Here is a 21,831-nt window from a genome sequence, read left to right as displayed (position 1 = left end):
AAGAAAGTGGTTGGGTGATCACTTGTCTGGTTTGCTATAGAGGTTCCTGGTTCCCATTTTCCTAACTTCAAATCTGCCCTCAGAAACTTACTAGTTTTGTGACCCTAGACAAATCACTTGACCCTATTTGTCCCAATTTCCCCATCTTTTGCAGATGGGCTAGAGAAAGAAAAAAATGGCAAATCACTCCAATATCTCTGCCAAGAAAACCCCAAATTAGATCAAAAGAGTCAGAAACAACTGAACAAAAAGTTTCCTTTCAATTTTTGATTCTGGAATTTGATACTAGTACTTTTCTGCATAGTTGTAAGCACACAGGATGCATTCAATAAATACTTAATGATTTAACAACTACATTAAGAAGCACATTAAACAGGAAGATATCTTTTAAATTAAATTTACTGTCTTCTCAGGAAGCTTAAATGAGTCTATTGAGGGAGAAAACAAAACTCCTCATAGATAAAGTATTCTAGAACAAATTTCAAAGAACAACTTTTTTCCTCATTAGAGTAGGTTGTCAATTCATACGGGTATTTGGATGCGTGTTTAGGTGTATTAGAAAGTAGCTATAATGTCAAAACAAAATGAATCCATTTTGAAGAGTAATTTGTTTCAATTATTCAGTTTTGAGAAAAGAGATGCCACCTCAAGAAGAGGTTCATTTATGACTCATTCTAATAAACTAATATATTTTAATTATAATAGATTTACTACAATTCAATTTAGCACTAAGGTCTATTACATGTATGAAAATACAAATATGATAACCTCATCATGTTACAAAGGTAGCAACAAATTATTTTTAAAGTTATATGACCCAAATGCATGTTTTGGCAAGTTAAACTAAGTGGAAAAGATGTTGAAAACAAGCCCATAGCAGATGATTAGTCCTTTGCTGAAGGATCAGCCAAATAGTTATGGAAAAACAAATCACTAAAAGATCAGTCATCGGGGGCAGCTGGGTAGCTCAGTGGATTGAGAGCCAGGCCTAGAGACGGGAGGTCCTAGGTTCAAATCTGACCTCAGACACTTCCCAGTTGTGTGACCCTGGGCAAGTCACTTGACCCCCATTGCCTAGCCCTTACCACTCTTCTGCCTTGGAGCCAATACACAGTATTGACTCCAAAACGGAAGGTAAGGATTTAAAAAAAAAATTAAAAAAAAAAAAAGATCAGTCATCAATTGATGACTTTCTAGAAAACAACGCATGAGGGGGCAGCTGGGTGGCTCAGCAGATTTAGAGCCAGGCCTAGAGATGGAAGGATATGAGTTCAAATCTGACCTCAGACACTTCCTAGATATGTGACCCTGGGCAAGTCACTTAACCCTCATTGCCTAGCCCTTAACACTCTTCTGCCTTGGAATCAATATACAGTATTGATTCCAAGATGGAAGGTAAGGGTTTAAAAAAAGAACTCAAGAAATAGACAAAAATATAAAATGGAAATTGTACCAAAAGATATTAAAATAATTTTCTTAAGTTGCCATGACAGGAATAAGAAGACCAGAAACCACCTCATTCAGTAAACACCGTCTCTTTGCCAACCTAGGGGACCTAGAAAGCTAATGCCAACACCAATTCAGAATTACATGTTTATTTGTAACGAAGAATATGTGTTGATGAAACTAGAATTGCACCATCTCCCATTATCAAAAAATAAAAAAGATCAGAAATAGAAAAGGTCTACTGCTACTTTTCTAGTGATATAGAATGACAGTGGAACTACTTACTACATATATAGTCTCTACAACCTTTCTACCTGATGCACTATGGGAGGAAATAGTATGGCACCTAAGATGAATCTGGAAAAATCAACTGCATATCCAGAAGAAAGTCATGCTATGGTATCATATTGAGTCCCCTCTACCTCTACACACACGAGGGGATAGTTTCGGCACTCAGTCGCTAAAATATTCACCTTCACTGTTATAGGATATCCAGTCATAAAATATTCAGGAATCAATTCTTGAGAAATCTCTAAGAGAAGTGATTCCAAAAAACGGGGGGAAAAAAATCATACTGCCCCTCTCACTTCAAAAAGACATCAGAAATTACTGACCACTATACTTTCTTTTTTATCTCTAGCACACCTTCCTAAACTGGAAAAAGTTTGATAGTAGACCATATCCTCACAACTCCAGAAGTGCTGGAGAAAGAGGTAGTGAAAATGTAAAGTTCTAGTACATTCACTGGTTACTGATTTTTGAAAAAGCATTTGACTCAGAATAAAATATAACTGAAAAGGAAAAGCAAACTGTTTCCTATGCAAACACATTAAAATCACATGAGTAAGAAGGAGACCACAAAGAACAACTATAACAATCCTCTAGAAACTGACATTAAAATGTTAAATAGCAAAATATATTCACCTATAAAGTTTACTAGCTTTTTAAATGTCCTGGGTAAAGTTTTTTCAAAAAAGGATTTCCTACAGATGATAAAATTCTCTAATATTTCTTATTCAAAAAAGATATTGTACTAATAATATCAAGCTTCAGATACAACCAAGTCTTCTCAATGACAGCCACGGCAATGTGAGACCTATGAAACCATCCATACCAGGAAATAGCAGTGGACAAAAAAATTAATAATACCCAGTTTGTGACATAAACCAGATGAGCAACTTATCAAACGGGTCCATCAATAAATCCATCTTAGACAAGCACCAAAGACAGACAATGAGTTAGACCCAAAACTGAATGCAAACAGGAAGATAAATATGCTGGATTATATTCAATAACTGTGCAGTGCTCTGAATGATTCCAAATTGCTTGTTGCTATAAAAGCCCCATATTTCAGCTTTCATCTCCTAAATGGAATAAGGCTACAAACCAGAGAACAACATAATCTTATAAAAAAATAAGATTATAAAAGTCCAATGAACAAGAGAAAGCATTATGGTGGGTTTATGCAAGCTATTTTATAACATATTACCAACAAAAACTTGTATATAAGAAATCATATAAAAGGCATTACACCAAGAGTCTCTGAGATTAGAAAAAGAGAGAAGAAAAGTAATGACTTCCAAGTTTCAACCCTGGGTGAACAGGAAAATGGCTGTGCAGTCAACTCAATGAAGCCTCTAGAAGGAAGGCCAGCTTTAGGAGTGCTGGGTAACTAAAAGTTGTTTTAGATGTGTTGAGCACAATATAAGGTAGGGCTAATGTTCAGTAGGTAATTAGAAATTTAGAACTAAAAACTCATAAGAAGGAATCTACATACATAGTTTTAGGAGTCATCAGTATAAAGATGAAAACTAAACCCAAAGGAGAAAATGAGATTGCCAAAGGGAAAAAATAAGAGAAAATAGAAGAGGATCAAGGATCAAGGACAGGGTAGATTTACTACAAATGATGACTTTCCTAAAGCATTAAGTTTTTCTTAAAATTCTTTCAGAAAAAATAGTAGAGGGGACAACTGGGTATCTCAGTAGACTGAGAGCCAGGCCTAGAGATGGGAGGTCCTAGGTTCAAGGCTGACCTCAGACACTTCCTTCTTCTATGTGACCCTGGGCAAGTCAGTTAACCTCCATTGCCTAGCCCTTACCACTCTTCTGCCTTGGAACCAATACATAGTATTGATTACAAGACAGAAGGTAAAGGTTTTTAAAAAAAGAAAGAATAGTAGATGCTCACCTTGCATCAGAAGCAAAGTAATATTCAACAGCTTTTTCTTCAACAGGAAAAAGGCAAGTAGTGCTGTCCACACGAGAGAGGCTACAACTTCCTTTCTTGTCTTTGCCTGGGGTATTATTAACAGACCACATCTCACATATTTAAAGAAAAAGAATTAAGTATAACCTCAAGTAAAACCCTTATTTATCTACCAACGTAAAGCAATTCCAGCATTGTTATTGCCCAAACAGCAATCAAGGAAGACCTTCAATGACTGTAGTGCTAACCATATTGCTTTCTATGTCACTGAGTCACCAAAATAAAGGATAGGAGGGCATGCATGGTGTTAAATATAAGTCATTACATTGTAAATAATTCTCAATAGTTGTGTTGTCTTTTAAAAATTTTGGATGTTTCAGTTGCAAATTCAGCATCACTAAGGCTTTTTTGTTTTGTTAAATGCATGTATAATCTGTTTCCACCCCAATTTTTCACTTAAAAATTTATATGTTTTTATTTAATAAATTACAATGTTTCTATGGAAAGACAAAATGAGCAGTAATATTTTCTTTTCAATTATCTCCTAAAAATCTAATTTGTGGAAAGATTAGCAGGTAGCCATTACAAAAAGTCAAATCTAATGCTTTGTTTATGTTGTACTGATCTCAAAAATGGTGAAACAAAAGAGTTTTTCCTACTATCTATAAAGAGATGAAAGACAAATCAAGAAAATATTAACTACTTTATTGCTAATTTCTAAAAATAACCCAACCAAATCAAAACATTGTCATTCTTTGGCAAAATAATGTTCAACCATTTACAAGACAAAGGCCAAAATGTTAAAAAAAATTATTTTTATGAAAATGTAATACTTATTATGTATAATATCTATAAAGGAATATAAGAATTCAGGTGTGTATGAGACATGTAATTTTAAATATTTAAAATCCCAAAGTCAAATAATTATGGCTTATGGTCAAAATTGACTTCGTGTTGATTTTTTTGAGAAGAGGTATTTGTTTGTTTTAAGTAAGAGTTAGGAAAATCAATCAACTAAGTCACCGATGTATGCCCCACCTTCATTTATTTTGAAATTACAATTAGGAAACTTGGGATAAGGGAAAAATAACCAGAAGAGGGTGAAAGTTAATTTTTCAAACAATCTTTCAGCTAAAGTGCCCAACTCTTGATTAAAGCATGCAAGTAGATTTCTTTTCCAAGTCTTAAGTTTGCATACCAACATCTTTACTGTGTAAAAATGGCTTTCTATAGATTCATTTTATTCTTAAAGGTTGTATAAATTAACACATCTTTTATTTTGTTCATTCATTCAACAATTTATGAAGCAGCTTCTGTGGGTAAACTAACAAGTTCTCTTTACTCTTCAGATTCTGTTTTTCAGGTTAATTTGGTGACCTAAAATTTTTTTTTTAAATCCTTAACCTTCTGTTTTAGAATTAATACTGTGTATTGGTTCCAAGGCAGAAGAGTGGTAAGGGCTAGGCAATAGGATTCAAGTGACTCACCCAGGATCACATAGCTAAGAAGTATATGAGGTCATATTTGAACCCAGGACTTTTCATCTCTAGGCCTGGTTCTCAATCTATTGACCCACCTATCTGCTCCCTGATTAAAACTTTTAATACCACTTGTGCTGAAATTATAAATCTAAAATATGTTTTTAAAATATATAATTTATTAAATTATTTCTTTTCATGATAGAATTTTCTTAATTGAATAACATTTTTGCAGAACAACAGACAAACTAGGGATTAGATTATATTAAACCTAAAGCTTTCCCACCATTTAGTTATTCATTTCTAAATGAGTCTTTCAGAATGTTAGTTATAAGACACTCTAATTTAGCTATGGGAAATGTCTTAATTGTCTTTAAAAGAAAAACCAACTGCACAGCTAACGTGACCGTATCTCCTCAAAAGATAATAAGCTAAAGGTCTTATCATTTTCTGACAAAAGGGGCTTGTTTTTACTTCATTTTTTTTATTAAGTCTTCATATTTAGAGCTAGACAAGTTTAACTTTTTACAGATAAAGAAACTAAATTCCAAAAGGGAAGGGTTTTGCTGAACCAATACAGTCAGTAGAAGAGCTAGAAATCAAAGTCTCAATTCCAAATCCAGGATCCTTTCTACACCAGGTTTCCTACTCCTAATACTTATCTTGGTACATTTTTAAGATACTTTAAAAACTAATACCTCTCAATGAAACCTCAATGGTTCTCCTTTGCTCACTCTAACTAAAGTTAAAGAATAATAGAAAAATTAGAAATTCTGCTAAAAAGTTTTGGACAAATTATCACAATCTGGAAAGGATAGAACATTATAAATCTTACTAAATTTAAATAAATGGTCAATGAAGAAAGTGGATTTTTTTTTTCTCCATTGACCCACAGGACAAAAGGACCTTAATGGATTTTTATTCAAAACACATAGATTCACGTCCCACCTCTGTATCAACTCGTATCTATATAATCTTAGTACCTCTAATCCTCATTTTCCTCATCTATAAAATGCCTATTATTTCTACTTATTTCACAAAGTGGCTCTGATTATCAGAGATCAATGGAGTAAAGGTATCTTACACACTACTGTATAAATGCCTTATCAGGATATATTCACATTATAACTTTCCTACAAAAATGCATTCAAAGTCATTGTTACCTATAAATTTTTAATAGAAAACTAGCCCAACATTCACAATTACCTAGAAAACAAGACTGTCTTTCAACATGTATCTAAAATCTCAGAAATTGGGCTAAAGTTGTTTCTAAAGACAAAATCTCAATATCTAGATTTTTTTAATACATTCTGATTTGTTTGTTAGTAAGAAATCTCTATTAGGCAGCATCTCACTGTATTTCCTTTCCAAATTTTGATTCTATTTTCCTCTAGTAGCTAACTTGAGTTAGCTTAAGTACCTGAGTGCTTAAAAGAATCTCCAAAATGCACTGCTCTTAAGTCTTACTAATATACTTCCATTAGTTCTAAAAATCATATTAGAAAAATGTACAAGGTAATATATTCCACCATACCATTCCACCATAACCAACAACTGGTTAAGAACTAGAAGCTCTAGCTTCAAATTGTCTGTACTATCTAGAAGTTCCATACCTAAATAGAGAAGACAACAGTATCTTCATTAAAAGCACTGGTCAGGAGCAGCAGCTAGGTAACACAGTGAATAGAGCACCAGGCCTGGAGTCTGGAAGACTTAGGTTCAAATGTGACCACAAACATGTCCTAGATGAATGACCCTACTCTAGTCACTTAACCCTAATGGCTTAGCCCTTGCTGTTCTTCTGTCCTAGAACTGATCCTAAAACAGAAGGTAAGGTTTGTTTCTTTGTTTGTTTGTTTGTTTGGGGGGCAGTCGGATATTGGTCTTAAAGAGTTGGAAGACCAACATTCAAGTTTTGGTTCTAGAACTTAGCAGCTATGAGACTGTACATCAATCAACCAGTACTTATTAAGCAGCATTATTAAACAATGCCAGGCACTGTGTTAAGCACTGAACATCCTAAGTCAAATAATCTCTCTAGCTTTCAGTTTCCTCATTTACAAGATAAAAATAATAATATTTGTATTAGTTAACTTGCATGGCTTTTGTATAGGCACTTGCAGACCTTAAAGTAATTCAGAAATGATGCAGTATTAATCCTTCTAAGGACATTCTGAGAAAAATTTAAGTGAAGTTATTGATTAAAGTCACTCTGCTTTTTTAAAAAAAGATTAGTTAAAAGCAACTATTATCTATAGAACTAAACTAGATATCAAATTTTAAATTTCTTAACTTCCTTACTTGTGGCAAATTAACATTTTTTTAAAAAGAAAGCAATAATTACACATTAATGATGTGGTTCCCAGTTTAGTTCTTGTAAGTCCCCCTTCCTATCTTCTGTGATCACAAATTTTAATATTAAAGTAAATACACTATATATATGTACATATCAAGACGGCACCTTTTTCCTGTTTTATGGATATTACATCACTAGAATGATCCAAAGTTTGTACAGCTGAAAGTACAATGTAAAAAAGACACTTAAGTGAATATAAAAAACTAAAATAGAAATAAAACTATTGACATGCAGAATAAAAATATTTATCAATCAAGCTAAGATATTCTAGAACAGCCATACTATTAACCCCCACAGAAGATGTATTTTGCTAAATAATGCATAGCTTATATAAAAATGAATTATTTAAAATAATAAAATCTAGTGCATGATGTTAACAGAGAAAATGAAATTAAATGTTTTATGATTGCAAATTCAGAAATTTTTAAAAATCTCATGTATTTCCATTTTTGTTAATAAATAAATTAAAAGTATTCACCTAAAAGTCAAATTCAAGCAAGCCAAATGCAAATTATAAATTAGAAAAGGTAAAAATGAAGCATCCTAAAAAGTAAGAGCACATTTAGAGGCCCAGGGCATTCACTCCAAGAGCAGGGAATTAATGGAAAATCAACAAAAGAGAGGCTCAATCCTCTCTCTGTCCATGCAATCAAAGGGCACGCTTCCCACCTCTTTCTCCCTGTGATCCCCATTGTGTGAGGGTTGATCCAATCTGAACCCTAGCTAAAAGGGTACACAACAGGAAAAAAACAACTACTAGTCATCAAAATCATTTTTTAAAAACAAAAGTTCTTTTCAAAATGTTACCTAAACAGAATTACTAACAAATACAGTTGAAGAAATGTTTCTTTGCACAAGAAAAAGAGATCCCATATACACTTGGTTGTACAAGGTTTCCTTCATGTTTGGTGTGTATGAGAAGAATTCCTACCTGTTCGGTAGAGTATTGGAATATGGTCCGTGGACAGTTTATGTTCACTTCGTACTCCAATCAAGAGGGGGCTTCCTCTCCTGCAAGTACAGTGATGCTGAGGTTAAAACCAAGACCTTACAGAACAATGGATATTTGGTGTAAAAATTCAATCTGCTTTAAGGAAGAGTCAGATTATCCCTCCAAGATTCATGCCAACACTAATAACTGAATGCTTCAAAAAAGAATCAAATGAATACAGTGTTGTTTTACTAATGTTCTGGAAAGAAATCTACATCTACATAAGAATAGAAAAAGAGGCCTATATTATCAAGAACTGTCTCATCAATCAGTTTAGAAAAACAGGATGAAAAGTACTATTTCTAACTAAATTAATACAGTTTAGCCATGATTTAGACTTTCAATTTTAACCTCGTACTTTCTTACCAATTACATATTCACCATTTTCATTTGTTTTGGGTAAACCCAATAAGGAAATCTAGGTCTATAAAAATAATAGGATAATTACATGCTTCATAAAAAAGTGCTCCTTAAATAACAAATAACAATTACTTTTTAAATAATTTAGGGCAGATAAAATGCAAAAATACAAATCATACATAAAATGATTCAAGTCTTATGAAATATACAGAACAATCTCAACATTTTCCTCAGCATACAAAAAGCTATACCAAATTCTAAATAATCAAATGGTTCTAAACTTAGAACATCCTCAAGGAAGCATTTCTATATTATCCAATTCTTTATCTTTTTAATGCAATTTTAAAAAGGGAAAGATATTTATCTTTTCCACTACTAAAATTCTACCTCTGCAAAAGTCAGCAGAGAAGGCAGCTCAAACACAATTTCCTTTCTTGGAATGTTCAAATTCAAATTGGGCATCTTGGGATTCCTGATTTGGCAAAAGAATTGAAAGGAATTGTTCACCTTCTATACAATGGTAGGGAGCGCCATGGGCATGGGATACAGGATATATTCTCAAATGTGCTGATTAGTATTACTGAAATTTTTTTCTCTATTTTATTCTTGATCATAAGGAAAGGCTCTCTGGGTAGAGGAAGGGTAGGAAATGAAGGTACTACAAAAAACTACAGCTAGTCATTTTTTTTAACCCTTACCTTCTGTCTTGTAATCAATACTGTGTATTGGCTCCAAGGCAGAAGAGTGGTAAGGGCTAGGCAATGAGGATTAAGTGACTTGCCCAGGGTCACATATCTAGGAAGTGTCTGAGGTCACATTTGAACTCATATCCTCCCATCTCTAGGCCTGGCTTTCAATCCACTGAGCGACCCAGCTGCCCCCAACTAGTTATTTAAAACAAAACTGAAAACTCTTCTTTGGCTTCAATCCCAGCTGACATCAGTTAGGGAATAATAAATAAGGCAGATCACATTCAAATGTACTTTCTTAGGTTGAAAAAAAAAAGGGAAAACTTAACCAGAGAAGTCACATAATATAATTTCAATATTTTCAAGTAATAATAAAATTATTAATTAGGAAACATATCAGTACCTTGTACCAACTGCTTGTCCAGGATAATGCACACTTTTAAACACAAGAGCAAAGGCACCTTCCTAAGGGAAAGACAAGAATGTCTGATCACCATATTTTCCATGATCATTTGTTAAATCTGAAACTGTCAATCAATAGTTATTTAATGAATGTTTACTAAGTGCCCAGCATCCCACTTAGTGCTGGAAATACAAGGAAAAAGCAAAGTCATGCCTACCCTCAAGGAGTTAACATTCTAATAGGAGAAAGAACATAAGCTAGGTAGAGTAGTTAAAAAATGGTAATTGTGGGAGAAGCCTTAGCAGCTGGCAGCCCTTGTAAAAACCTCCTACAGGAAATGGAGCTTGAGTTGCATCTTAAAAGAAGTCAAGGATTCTATGATGGCAGGAAAGCATTGCAGGCTTGGGGGAAAATCAGGACAAAGGCATGAAGGGGAGAAATGGAGAGCCTTGTGTGAAGAACAGCAAGTAGGACAGTATGACTATATGGAAGAGCACATATAAGAGAATAATGTGTTAAAAGACTAGAAGGAAACTGGGAGTGGAGGGGATGACATGGTCAGAAATAGGCTTTAACAAAATCATTTCAGTAACTGAATGAAAGATGAAGTGGGGAGACTTGAGACACAGCATCCAATTAGAAGACTATTTGCAATGGTCCAGGGGAGAAGTGATAAGGGCCTGAATTAAGGAGGTGGCTTATGGTTAGGTTATTGACTTCAAATATTTAAAAGGTCACTTAAATAAGAGATTATTAAACTTTTCCCAACAGGGAAAACAGGAATCAATGAACTCAGGGAGATAAATTTAAATTCAATTCAAGGAAGAACTGTCTAACAATGAAAAATGTCCAAAAATAGAATGGATGACATTGTAGGAAAGATAAGTTCCCAAAGCTATAAGTTTTCTGGAAGAAACTGATCACTTGTCAGAGACATGTTAGGAAAAACTCATGCTTCAAGTAGGAAGTGTATTAGATAACTTTCAATGTCTCATCCAACTCTAAGATTTCATGATTCTCCATTGTTATTCATGTTATGATTTTATATAAAAACTGCAACAAAAATCAGAAAATACTCAAGGAAAAAACCTAAGCCATTTCAACAAATAAAAAGGCAGAACTTGTATACCACCAATAATTTCCATTACAATAAATTGTGACAAATCTTTTTCTCTAAAATGAAATATTATTTTAAATACCAGTTGTTGAATTACTCTCTCCACCAGTGTCGTGAAACTGATATCATCACTTTCTCGGTTGTCATACATGTATTTAACAAGTTTAGCAATTGATTCTGTGTCTGTTTCAGATTCAAAATCATAACCTTTGCTTTCCTGTTAAGAAAAAAAATATTTAAGGAACTGTGCACATCTTTTTCTATAAACATTTTCCCAAAACTTCATCAAATCTCCTCCTATTCAACAACTAAAGTAATAAAACCTAGGATTTATACTGCTTTAATGTTTTCAAAGAATTATCTCATTTGATCCTCTCAATAACTGGATGTAGGTTTTATTATTATCCCCATTTGGTTAAAAAAATTAACAAATGTCTATGTCTGAATTTGAACTCAGATTTTCCTGCCTCCAAGTCTAGCTCTCTCCACTGTGCCACCCTGCTGCCTCCAACACTGTTAAAGTAACTGTCTAAAGTGCACTAAAGTGTACTAAACACTTAATCCACATTGAACATAGAACTGTTTCCTTGATGACTTGGAAGTCCTTCAAGTTGTACAGTGCGTTGAGGTTCTTCTTATGATTATCATAACAATATATAAAATAAGAGTCATGGCTCTAACTATATTGATTAGAAGAAATCCATGAAGAGTGTTTCTTTGTCCATACAAAATGTTGGAGACTTTCAGCTCAGAGTCAGGGACTGGAAGATAGAAAGAGGTGGATGCAGGACACAGGGAGAAAGAGTTATCCATTTTTTAATGTGTATAGGTTTAAATCAGTAAAAAAATTGAGGAGAAGCTTTATAGTGAGATAAAAAAAAATTGCTGCTGACTTCAATCTAGTCCAAAGATTTATTCAATTGAAAACAATGCACTAGAATCTGTTTTTTAAAATAAATCTCTAACATTAGATACAAATGGAAAATAAACCAGCGCACATAATTTTTTAAAATAAAAGTCAGTTTAGCCAAGTTGAGCTTTCAGCTGTTTTATATTTCAGATAAATGTCATTTGAACTATAAACAAGCAAACTAGCTCTTCTTTTATTTGAAAATAAGAAATTACAGTGACCTACAATATAATTGACATACTTATTAGGAATCTCTTTGCCTCACCTTAGTAATATAATACTTTAAGGCAGGTTTAGTAACATGGAACTAACAAAGAAGACAACTTCTGTAGGCCTTATTAGAGAATGATTTTAGGAGTATCTGTGGCCAAAAAAATTCAATTCATTAAGTGACCAACCTTCTGATACTTTTCCAAATTTACCTAGACCATGTCTCAAATGAGAAACATGTGATCTACCACCTCTCCTAATGTGCAACTTCTCATTCTTCTTTATATTATGTAAGAATTCTAATTTATAATTGAAGACTTGAGGTCTTATTTAGGTCCCTTTACTTACCAGAAACTTTCTCAAATCTTTATAGTTGGTGATGATGCCATTGTGAATTACAATAAATTCTAAAGAAAAGAGACATGTATTGGTAATACAAATCAAAAATATATAAATATATAAAATACTTTTGCCAATTTCAAAAGGAGAGTATTATCTCCAATAATATGTATTCCAAAGTGATATTAAAAAATTTTTGCAAAAATGTACATATTCACATCAGATTTTTAGTTATTTAGGGGAATCTGTCAAACTATAAGGTGGCCCTACAGTTTTTTTGGTTTGTTGTTTTTTTTAAACCCTTACTTCCATCTTAGAATCAATACTGCATATTGGTTCTAAGGCAGAAGAGTGGTAAGGGCTAGGCAATGGGGGTTAAGTGACTTGCCCATGATCACACAGCTAGGAAGGGTCTGAGGCCACATTTGAACCCAGGACCTCCCATTTCTGGTTCTGACTCTCAATCCAGTGAGCCACGCAGCTACCTTGGCCCTACAGTTTTAAGCTTTAATAACTTCAGAAATAAAAATGCTACAAACTTTCCAAAAAGAAAACTACTATTCACAAATTTAAATTTTTATACATATTTAGTTTTGGGAATTTTTAATAATAAATGCTTAATTTTAATTTTTGTTTAAGTCCTTTGAATTGAAGATGGCTAACACTGAAGAAAAAAAAATCACCTCCATTCTCTAGCTAGTAGAACTTAAGTCCATAACAAGAGTAGGAATAAAATAAGCTTCCATTATAGGAAGACTCCCCATAGAAATTTATTAGCAAGAGAACCTATGACTGAAATTCTGAATGCATTTAATGAGTCCCAAAAATCAGTGAGCTGTGTCTGCTGAACTGAAAATTCCAAAAAGTACAGTGCAAAGGATCCAAACAGTGATTTATAAGCATACTTACAAGGTTATAATTGTTCAAATGCTACAAGCATATATTTATATATATACATATATATATAAAATGAAGATAGGATTAACTCTCCCCTGCCTATTTTTTAGATTATAGCCACCAGGAATGTATACAACCCAATGAATCCTTAAATTGGGGGGGGGGGGGTGTCTATGACCCACCTGCACCAGAAAGTAACAAATCAAAAACAACTAAATGCCACCGGACAGTCCAAAGCAAAGCAAAAGTTGCAATTGGTTCACATAAAAGTGGAAGAAAGGCATAGGAAGTGACACAAAGAGTTGTTGTTAAAAAGACTGTTAAGAAAATAAGGGGGGAATAAGAAGAGAGGGTGTAGAAAAGCAAGTAAAATAAGGGTGGGAATTAGGGGGACTGATTAAAAACAAAACATTGGTGTAGAAGGAAATAGTGAAAGAAGAAAAGGCAGGGCAAGGAGTAGAAATCAAAATGCTGGGAAATACACACCTGATAATCATAATTCTGAATGTGAATGGAATGAACCCATAAAATGCAAGCGAATAGCAGAGTGGATTAGAATCCAAACCCCTACCATATGCTGTCTACAAGAAACACACATGAGAAAGGTAGATACCCATAGGATGAAAGTAAGAGCTCAAGAATGAAATAGATAGAAAAACTATACTAGTGAGAGACCTGAACCTTCCTCTATCAGAACTAGATAAATCAAACAAAAAATAAATAAGAAAGAGGTAAAAGAAGTAAATGAAATCTTGGAAAAATTAGAGTTAGTAGATATGTGGAGAAAAATAAATAGGGACCAAAAGGAATACACTTTCTTTTCAGCAGCACATGGTACATTCACAAAATTTGACCATTATTCTAACTAGAAAGTGAACAAATTAAAAGTCCTCAGATGAAGACTAAATTAGAGATTCTAAAAATCAAAGGAGAAATTAATAAAATTGAAAGTCAAAGAACTATTGATTCAATAAATAAGACTAGAAGTTGGTACTTAAAAAAAACATAATAAATAAATAAAATAAAATAAATAAATAGACAAAGTGCTGGTCAGTCTAATTAAAAAAAGGAAAGAAAAAACCAAATTGACAGTATCCAAGATGAAAAGGGAGACCTCACCTCAAATGAAGAGGAAATTAAGGCAATCATTAAAAATTATTATGCCCAATTATATGGCAATAAATACTGAAACCTAGGTGATATGGATGAATACTTACAAAAATATAAATTGCCCAGACTAACAGAGGAAGAAATAAATTACCTAAACAATCCCATATCAGAAAAAGAAATTGAACAAGCCATCAAAGAACTCCCTAAGAAAAAAATCCCCAGGTTCAGATGGATTCACAAGTGAATTCTATCAAACATTCAAAAAACAATTAATCCCAAAATCATACAAACTATTTGACAGAATAAGCAAAGAAAGAGTTCAACCAAATTCCTTTTACGACACAAATACAAACAAAACCAATGCAACCAAAATTAGAAGAGAAGCAACAAATTGGGAAACAATATTCATAACAAAAACCTCTGACAAAGGTCTAATTACTCCAATTTATAAAGAGCTAAACCAATTGTACAAAAAAATCAAGCCATTCTCCAATAGATAAATGGGCAAGGGACATTATTAGGCAATTTTCAGTTAAAGAAATCAAAACTATTAATAAGCACATGAAAAAGTGTTCTAAATCTCTTATAATCAGAGAAATGCAAATCTAAACAACTCTAAGGTATCACCTCACACCTAGCAGATTGGCTAACATGACAGCAATGGAAAGTAATGAATGCTGGAGGGGACGTGGCAAAGTCGGGACACTAATTCATTGCTGATGAAGTTGTGAATTGATCCAACCATTCTGGAGGGCAGTTTGGAACTATGACCAAAGGGCACTAAAAGACTGTCTGCCTTTTGATCCAGCCATAGCACTGCTGGGTTTGTACCACAAAGAGATAATAAGGAAAAAGACTTGTACGAGAATATTCATAGCTGCGCTCTTTTTGGTGGCCAAAAATTGGAAAATGAGGGGATGCCCTTCAATTGGGGAATGGCTGAACAAATTGTGGTATATGTTGCTCAAAGGAATAATAAAGTGGAGGAATTCCATGGGATCTGGAATGACCTCCAGGAATTGATGCAGAGTGAAAAGAGCAGAACCAGGAAAACATTGTACACAGAGACCAATACACTGTGGTACAATCGAATATAATGGACTTCACCATTAGTGGCAATGTAGTGATCCTGAACAAGTTGGAGGGATCTATGACAAAAAAACATTATCCACATTCAGAGGAAAAACTGTGGAAGTAGAAACACAGAAGAAAAACAACTGCTTGAATACATGGGTCGAGGGGATATGGCTGGGGATGTAGACTCTAAATGAACATCCTAATGCAAACTCCAACAACATGGAAATAGGTTCTGATCAAGGACACAAGTAATACCCAATGAAATTACACATTGGCTGCGGGAAGGGTAGGTGGAGGGGAGGGAGGGAAATAATGTGATTATTGTAACCAAGAAATAATGTTCTAAATTGACTAAATTAATTCAAAAGCAAAAATAAATAAATAAAAATAAAAAATAATAAAAATGGTGGTAACATCCTGTGACCAGTTTTTTCTCCTTTAAACTTGGTCTTGAAGGAGCTCCAGCTTAGGACCTCAGACTGCTCTTGGATCTTCACTTAGGACTGCCACGTGGTCAAGTGAAAAAGCTGACTCCTTTTCCTGGCTTTTCTGGAGGTACTAGCCTCTGGAGAGGCCCCTCGTCTTGGGGGAGGCCTTGTGGCTATAACCCTTGTTTAATTTACGTCCCCACCCCACCACACCCCACCCCACCCCCGCTAGGGCCTCTGAAGCTTTGCCTGGTTCAGACCGGGTTAGAGTAATTATCTCTCTCTTTTTTCTCCTACTTTCGCTCTATTTTGTAAATAAACTATCATAAAAGTCATTCTGATTTGAGTAATTAATTTCGGTGATCACATTTCTCATAAATTTAGTCCAACCTTTAATATTTTTACTTCTACATTTCTGGCAACCAGGAAGGGATTGTATAATTGTCATAAAATTCTGGTTTTATAAAAGTTATGAAACTTTCTATCTCCCAAAATCCAGGAAGTGAACTGCTTGGAGAAGACACCATGGAGATACCTGCAGAAGCCTCATACTGCACCGAAAGATCCAGAATGAACTTTGGGTTGTAGTGAAATTGCACTGTGGGGAATTGTAACACATTTATTTTGTATGTATACTCTTATGCTGAAGGGTACTACCCCCCATTATCTTTTTGTCAATGCCCCTAGTAATCATTGGTTTTGTTCTCTTTCCCTTTTCTCTCCAAATTATTGTAATTTATAAGTTTGTTATGTTACAAGATGATAAGAGATGGGGAAGGAAGGTGGGTGGAAGGCTCTCTCTCTCTCTCTCTCTCTCTCTCTCTCTCTCTCTCTCTCTCTCTCTCTCTTGACTTTGGAGGAGCTTGGGCTTGATATCTCAAACTGTATCCCTTTGGACAGACATGTGGTAAGTGAAAAAGGCTGACTCTTCCTGGATTTTCTGAAGGGACTAAGCCTCAAGAGAGACCTACCCTCTTGAGAGAGGCTTCCTATATCCCCAGATCCTCAGCTCAAGGCCAAGGCCCCTCCAGCTAAGGACTAATTAGTTCTGCCTGGGTGAGCCAGGGATTGAAGCAAAATACTTAGTATGTAGGCTAGATATCTTACCCAATTCTCTCTCTGATTTTCTTACTTTCACTCTTTCTATATTTTATAAATAGTTAAAATAAATCTCTTTGCAATTAATTAAAATTCCTGGCAACCCTACTCTTGAATAATACAGTTCAACCTTTTATAAAAACCCCTCATATTTCTACCCCTTACACCAGCATAACTATAGTTCCTAGCACCCTACTCTCTTCCTGTCGTTACGTGCTGATGTAGACAGAAGATAAATTTGGTGGGGTCCCATCTCTCGGCTTTTTCCTTCCTGCGGTGGTTTTGGTGGAGTGAGCTTTTTTAAGCAGGTAGGAAACTTAGTCACATGTTTCTATTTTGTCAGATAATAAATTTTATAAATATAATACTTGAAGTATTGGATATAAATTTAAATCTACAATGTGAGGTTAGACTTCTGTCAAATGCTGAAGTGAAAAATTGAAAAGTCTAATGATCTTGACAAGCTGACCTTTTCTGATGAAATGATTTTGTACAGAGTGCCAAAGTTAACCATCACAATTGCCCTATCTATCCATATATAGAAAAGTCTCAGATACTCAATAAAGAGCAACAGAAAGACTAAAAATTAATTGGAAACTAGATAATTTTATCCTAAAGAATAAATGAATCAAAGAGCTAATCACAGAAACAATCAACAATTTCATTTAAAAAATGACAATGAGGGGGCAGCTGGGTGGCTCAGTGGATTAAGAATCAGGCCCAGAGACAGGAGATCCTGTGTTCAAATGTGGCCTCAGATGCTTCCTAGCTGGGTAACCCTGGGCAAGTCATTTAACCCCCAGCACTTAGGCCTTACCACTCTTCTCTTAAAACCAATAACCATTATTGATTGCTCATGGATAGGTTAAGCCAATATGCTGAAAATGACAATATTATTTAAATTAATTTATATATTCAATGCCATACCAAACTATCCAAAAATTATTTCAAAGAACTAGAAAAAACAAGAGCAAAGTTCATCTGGAAGAAAAAAAAAAGGCCAAAAATATCAAGATAATTAATGAAAAAATATATGAAAGAAGGATGCCTGGTTGTACTAATATGAAAATATACCCTAAAATGGTAACCATCAAAACAATCTGGTACTGGCTAAGAAACAGAGTGGGGGGGTCAATAGAACAGATCAAGTAATCAACATGTGGCAGTTAATATCTATAGCAGCGTAGTGTTTAATAAACCCAAGTATTCAAGCTTTGGGGGCAAGAATTCATTATCTGACAAAAACTACTAAGAAAATTAGAAAACAGAATGGCAGAGATTAGGCATGAACCAACAACTCACACCCATACACCAGAATAAAGTCAAAATTGATACCTGATCTAGAAATAAAGGGTGACACCATAAACAAATTAGGAGAACATGGAAAAGTTTATCTGTCAGACTTATGGATAAGGGAGGAATTTATAACCAAACATGACATAAAGAATAATCTGAAAAATAAAATAGATATTTGATTACATTAAATGTAATGAGTTTTGTACAAATAAAACCAATTCCACCAAACACATTTGGGAAACAACACATTTGGGAAAAAAAAAAACTTTATAGCAACTATCTCTGACAAAAGCTTCATTTCTCAACTATATAGAGTACTGAACCAATTGAAAAAATGATCAAAGGATATGAACAGGAAGTTCTGGTAAAGAAATTAAAACTATCCATATCCATGAAAAATGTTCTAAATCACTTTTGCTTAGAGCAATGCAAATTAAAACAATCCTGAGTTATCACTTCATATCTATCAGATTGGCTCACATGCCCCAAAAAGGAAATGATAAATACTATCTAATACTAATCAATTCCAGCACTAATACACTGCTGGTGGAACTGATACAACCATTCTGAAGATTAATGTGGAACCCAGGCTCAAAGGGCCACAAAATTATGCCTACCCTTTGACTCAACAATGCCACAACTGGATCTATGTCCCAAAGAGATCAAAGATAAGGGGCAAGGACCTACCAATACCAAAATATTTTCTAGCAGTTCTTTTTGTAGTAGCAAAGAATTCAAAATTGAAATGGATGAACAAGTGATGATATCTGGTTTTAACGGAATACTATTGTGCCATAAGGAGCAATGAACAGGATGAGTTCAGAAAAACACAGAAAGCCTTATCCTAAACTGATGCAAAGAAAAGTGAGCAGAACCAGGAGAATAATATTATACAATGATCAACTGTGAAGGATTAAGCCATTATCAGCAAAGCAAGTCTCCCAGATAACCACAAGTGACTCATGAAGAAAATGCTAGACCACAGCATAACACCTTCCACTCTATTTTCATCAAAAGATGTCTATACTATGTATGATGTATGTCTTCTGACATGACATGAGCAATATGGAAATATGTGTTACATGAAAGAATGGATATAGCCTACATCAGACAACTCATTGCCTCAGGGAGAAGGAAGGATAGGGAGGAAGAAAATCTAAATTTTAAATTGTCAAAAAAAATACATCTACATGTAACTGAAAAAAAATTTTGAATTGGGAGGAAAAAAAGCCTCAGGAAGTCAAGCAATATGAAAGACTCTAAAACAGTGGTGGCGAACCTAAGACATGTATGCCAGAGGTGGCCCTCAGAGCCCTCTCTGTACACAGGCCATTGTCCCAGCAGAGTGCATTACTAGAAAGCCAGAGGGATGCAGGGCTAGGCTGCTCACCTCCTCTCTCCATGGGCGCCTGAGGGCACTTCTCATCACCCATCCCTCTAAAAAGTTCACCATGATTGCTCTAGAAGTTGTTTGGTGAACAACTAGAAAGCCCTACATTATGGCCCTTTCTTTTTTTGAAGACTATATAGTCAATGGTAAATCTTCAATATCTCAGAATTGTTTTATTCCCTAATTGTAAAGGTTATAGCTACTAAATAACACCATTTTTCCAAAAATTTCTTCATCATGAAGAAATGTCTGTGCAGTATTTCTGGATGACACTCTCTTAGACCTATAGATTGGTCTAAGAAGTCCACTTGCTTGGTCACTTCAGCCACCCTATCTATGTCCATTAGTTTCTTTCTTGTAGAGGGCTGTTAAAACTATCTTATATGATTCAAACCTTTGTTGTTGGATGGTCTTAAAGCTAGGATTACAAATGCTATCCTTTTAATCATGGAGTGGCAGCTAATGAAAGTTTTTGAGAAGTTCTAAAAACAACTACAAAAATGTATAACGTGATAGTGGCTATGTTTAATTTTAATAAGAAATGTTAACATTTAAAAATTTATAATTAATTTTTAAATTTTTATTTTTGCAAGTTGGTAGCATTTATACTTCTAAAGTAGTTAAAGCTTAGAACTATATTGACTTTTGGAACCTTCTAAATAGATCCAATTATAAATAGTGAACTGTTAAAACCAAAGTTTTTAGCATGGTATCTATAATTCTAAGCCAATTCAATATTATCTGAACTACAATTTCCAAGTGTAATTAAAAAAAAAAAAACCTATGGTTTTCATCTTGCCTTCTACCATATGCCCTGCTGCATCTGAATCTGTCCATACCATTGTTTTTGTCAGAACGTTGCGGATGGCTATTAACTGGATTAGGTTCCCCATGGGTGGCCCAACGGGTATGAGCTATTCCAAGATGGACATCAAATTCTATATCCAAGTCCATATCCTGTTGCTCTGAAAAAGATATAATGGAAAGTTATACTCTTAAATCATGCAATCTTTATCACATCACGAAATAACAAACATAGGCACTAAAATATCATTCAACTTTAATGGAAAATTAACTGAACAAAATATCTTGTTCAAAAACATTTAAGAGTTAATGTAGTACCCCATCTAATAAATGGTCAAGTCATGAACAGGCAACTCTACAGGGAAGAAATCCAAAGTTCTTCAAAATTTTCCAAATAACTTAAAATAAGAGAAATGCAAATTAAAGCAATTTTGAAGTTCTACCTCGAACCATCTGATTGGTAAAACTGACCAAAAAAAAGAAAAAAAAATTGATGGAGGAGCGGCAGGAAAACAAGCCCAACGAGGCACATATGGTAGAGTAGGTAAACTGGTCCTGTCATTCTGGACAGCAATTAGTAAATAGGCCCAAAAAGTTATTGAACTGCGCATACTTTTTGATCCAGCAAATCCCTTCTCTCTATTTATGCAACTATCACATTAGCTCAAGTTTCTCTACCTCTTGCCTCCAACAGTCTCCAAATTGGTATCCCTGCTTCACACCTCTCCCCCTACTATAGTCTATTTCTCACATTGCTGCCAAAGGAATTTTCCTAAAGCACAAATCTGACCATAACACTTCCAGAATCAATAAACTCCAATGGCTTCCTATTGCCTTCAGGATGAAATATAATCTTTTCTATTGAACTTTAAAAATTCTTACACAACTTGGCCCCAACTTCTCTTTCTTTCCTCACTAGATATAACCCCTCCCTCCAACTCTCTGCAATATAGTCAAGTTGGTCTTCTTACAAATATGGTTCTTTAAATATGATATTCCACCTCCCATTTCTATGCCTTTATACTAGTTACCTCAAATGCCTATAATGAATTCAATCCTCACCTTTGAGTCACAGCATCCCTCTCTCTTCAAAATATAGCTCTAACACCAGCTTCTAAATGGAGTTTTTCTGGAAGCTCCACCCTCCTTGTCAAACTACCTTCCATTTAACTACTTTGTATTTTATTCTCTATAATTCATTCTATATCAACATATAGATGTATT

At 34.3% G+C, this 21,831-nt stretch overlaps 1 protein-coding gene across 5 annotated transcripts in view; it reads right to left on the bottom strand.

Moving 5' to 3' along the window:
• GFPT1 (glutamine--fructose-6-phosphate transaminase 1) overlaps window positions 1-21,831 on the bottom strand; it is a 92,707-nt gene that overhangs the window by 42,680 nt on the left and 28,196 nt on the right. For 2 of the 5 annotated variants that reach the window (XM_007476272.3, XM_056813443.1), the window contains 8 exons: window positions 20,643-20,768; window positions 12,517-12,575; window positions 11,131-11,265; window positions 9,932-9,993; window positions 8,420-8,499; window positions 8,158-8,211; window positions 7,594-7,647; window positions 3,637-3,742 (listed from right to left, as the gene is read on the bottom strand). In XM_007476272.3, the coding sequence (XP_007476334.1) occupies window positions 3,637-3,742; window positions 7,594-7,647; window positions 8,158-8,211; window positions 8,420-8,499; window positions 9,932-9,993; window positions 11,131-11,265; window positions 12,517-12,575; window positions 20,643-20,768 (676 nt within the window). The remainder of the gene's footprint in view (window positions 1-3,636; window positions 3,743-7,593; window positions 7,648-8,157; window positions 8,212-8,419; window positions 8,500-9,931; window positions 9,994-11,130; window positions 11,266-12,516; window positions 12,576-20,642; window positions 20,769-21,831) is intronic. The other 3 variants (XM_007476275.3, XM_056813444.1, XM_007476273.3) reach the window with 2 other exon arrangements.

This window comes from Monodelphis domestica, chromosome 1, assembly GCF_027887165.1.
Source record: "Monodelphis domestica isolate mMonDom1 chromosome 1, mMonDom1.pri, whole genome shotgun sequence".
In the NCBI taxonomy this organism is placed as follows: Eukaryota; Metazoa; Chordata; class Mammalia; order Didelphimorphia; family Didelphidae; genus Monodelphis; species Monodelphis domestica.
Note: the sequence above shows the minus strand (reverse complement) of the source record. Positions and strands in the feature narration are given on the sequence as shown.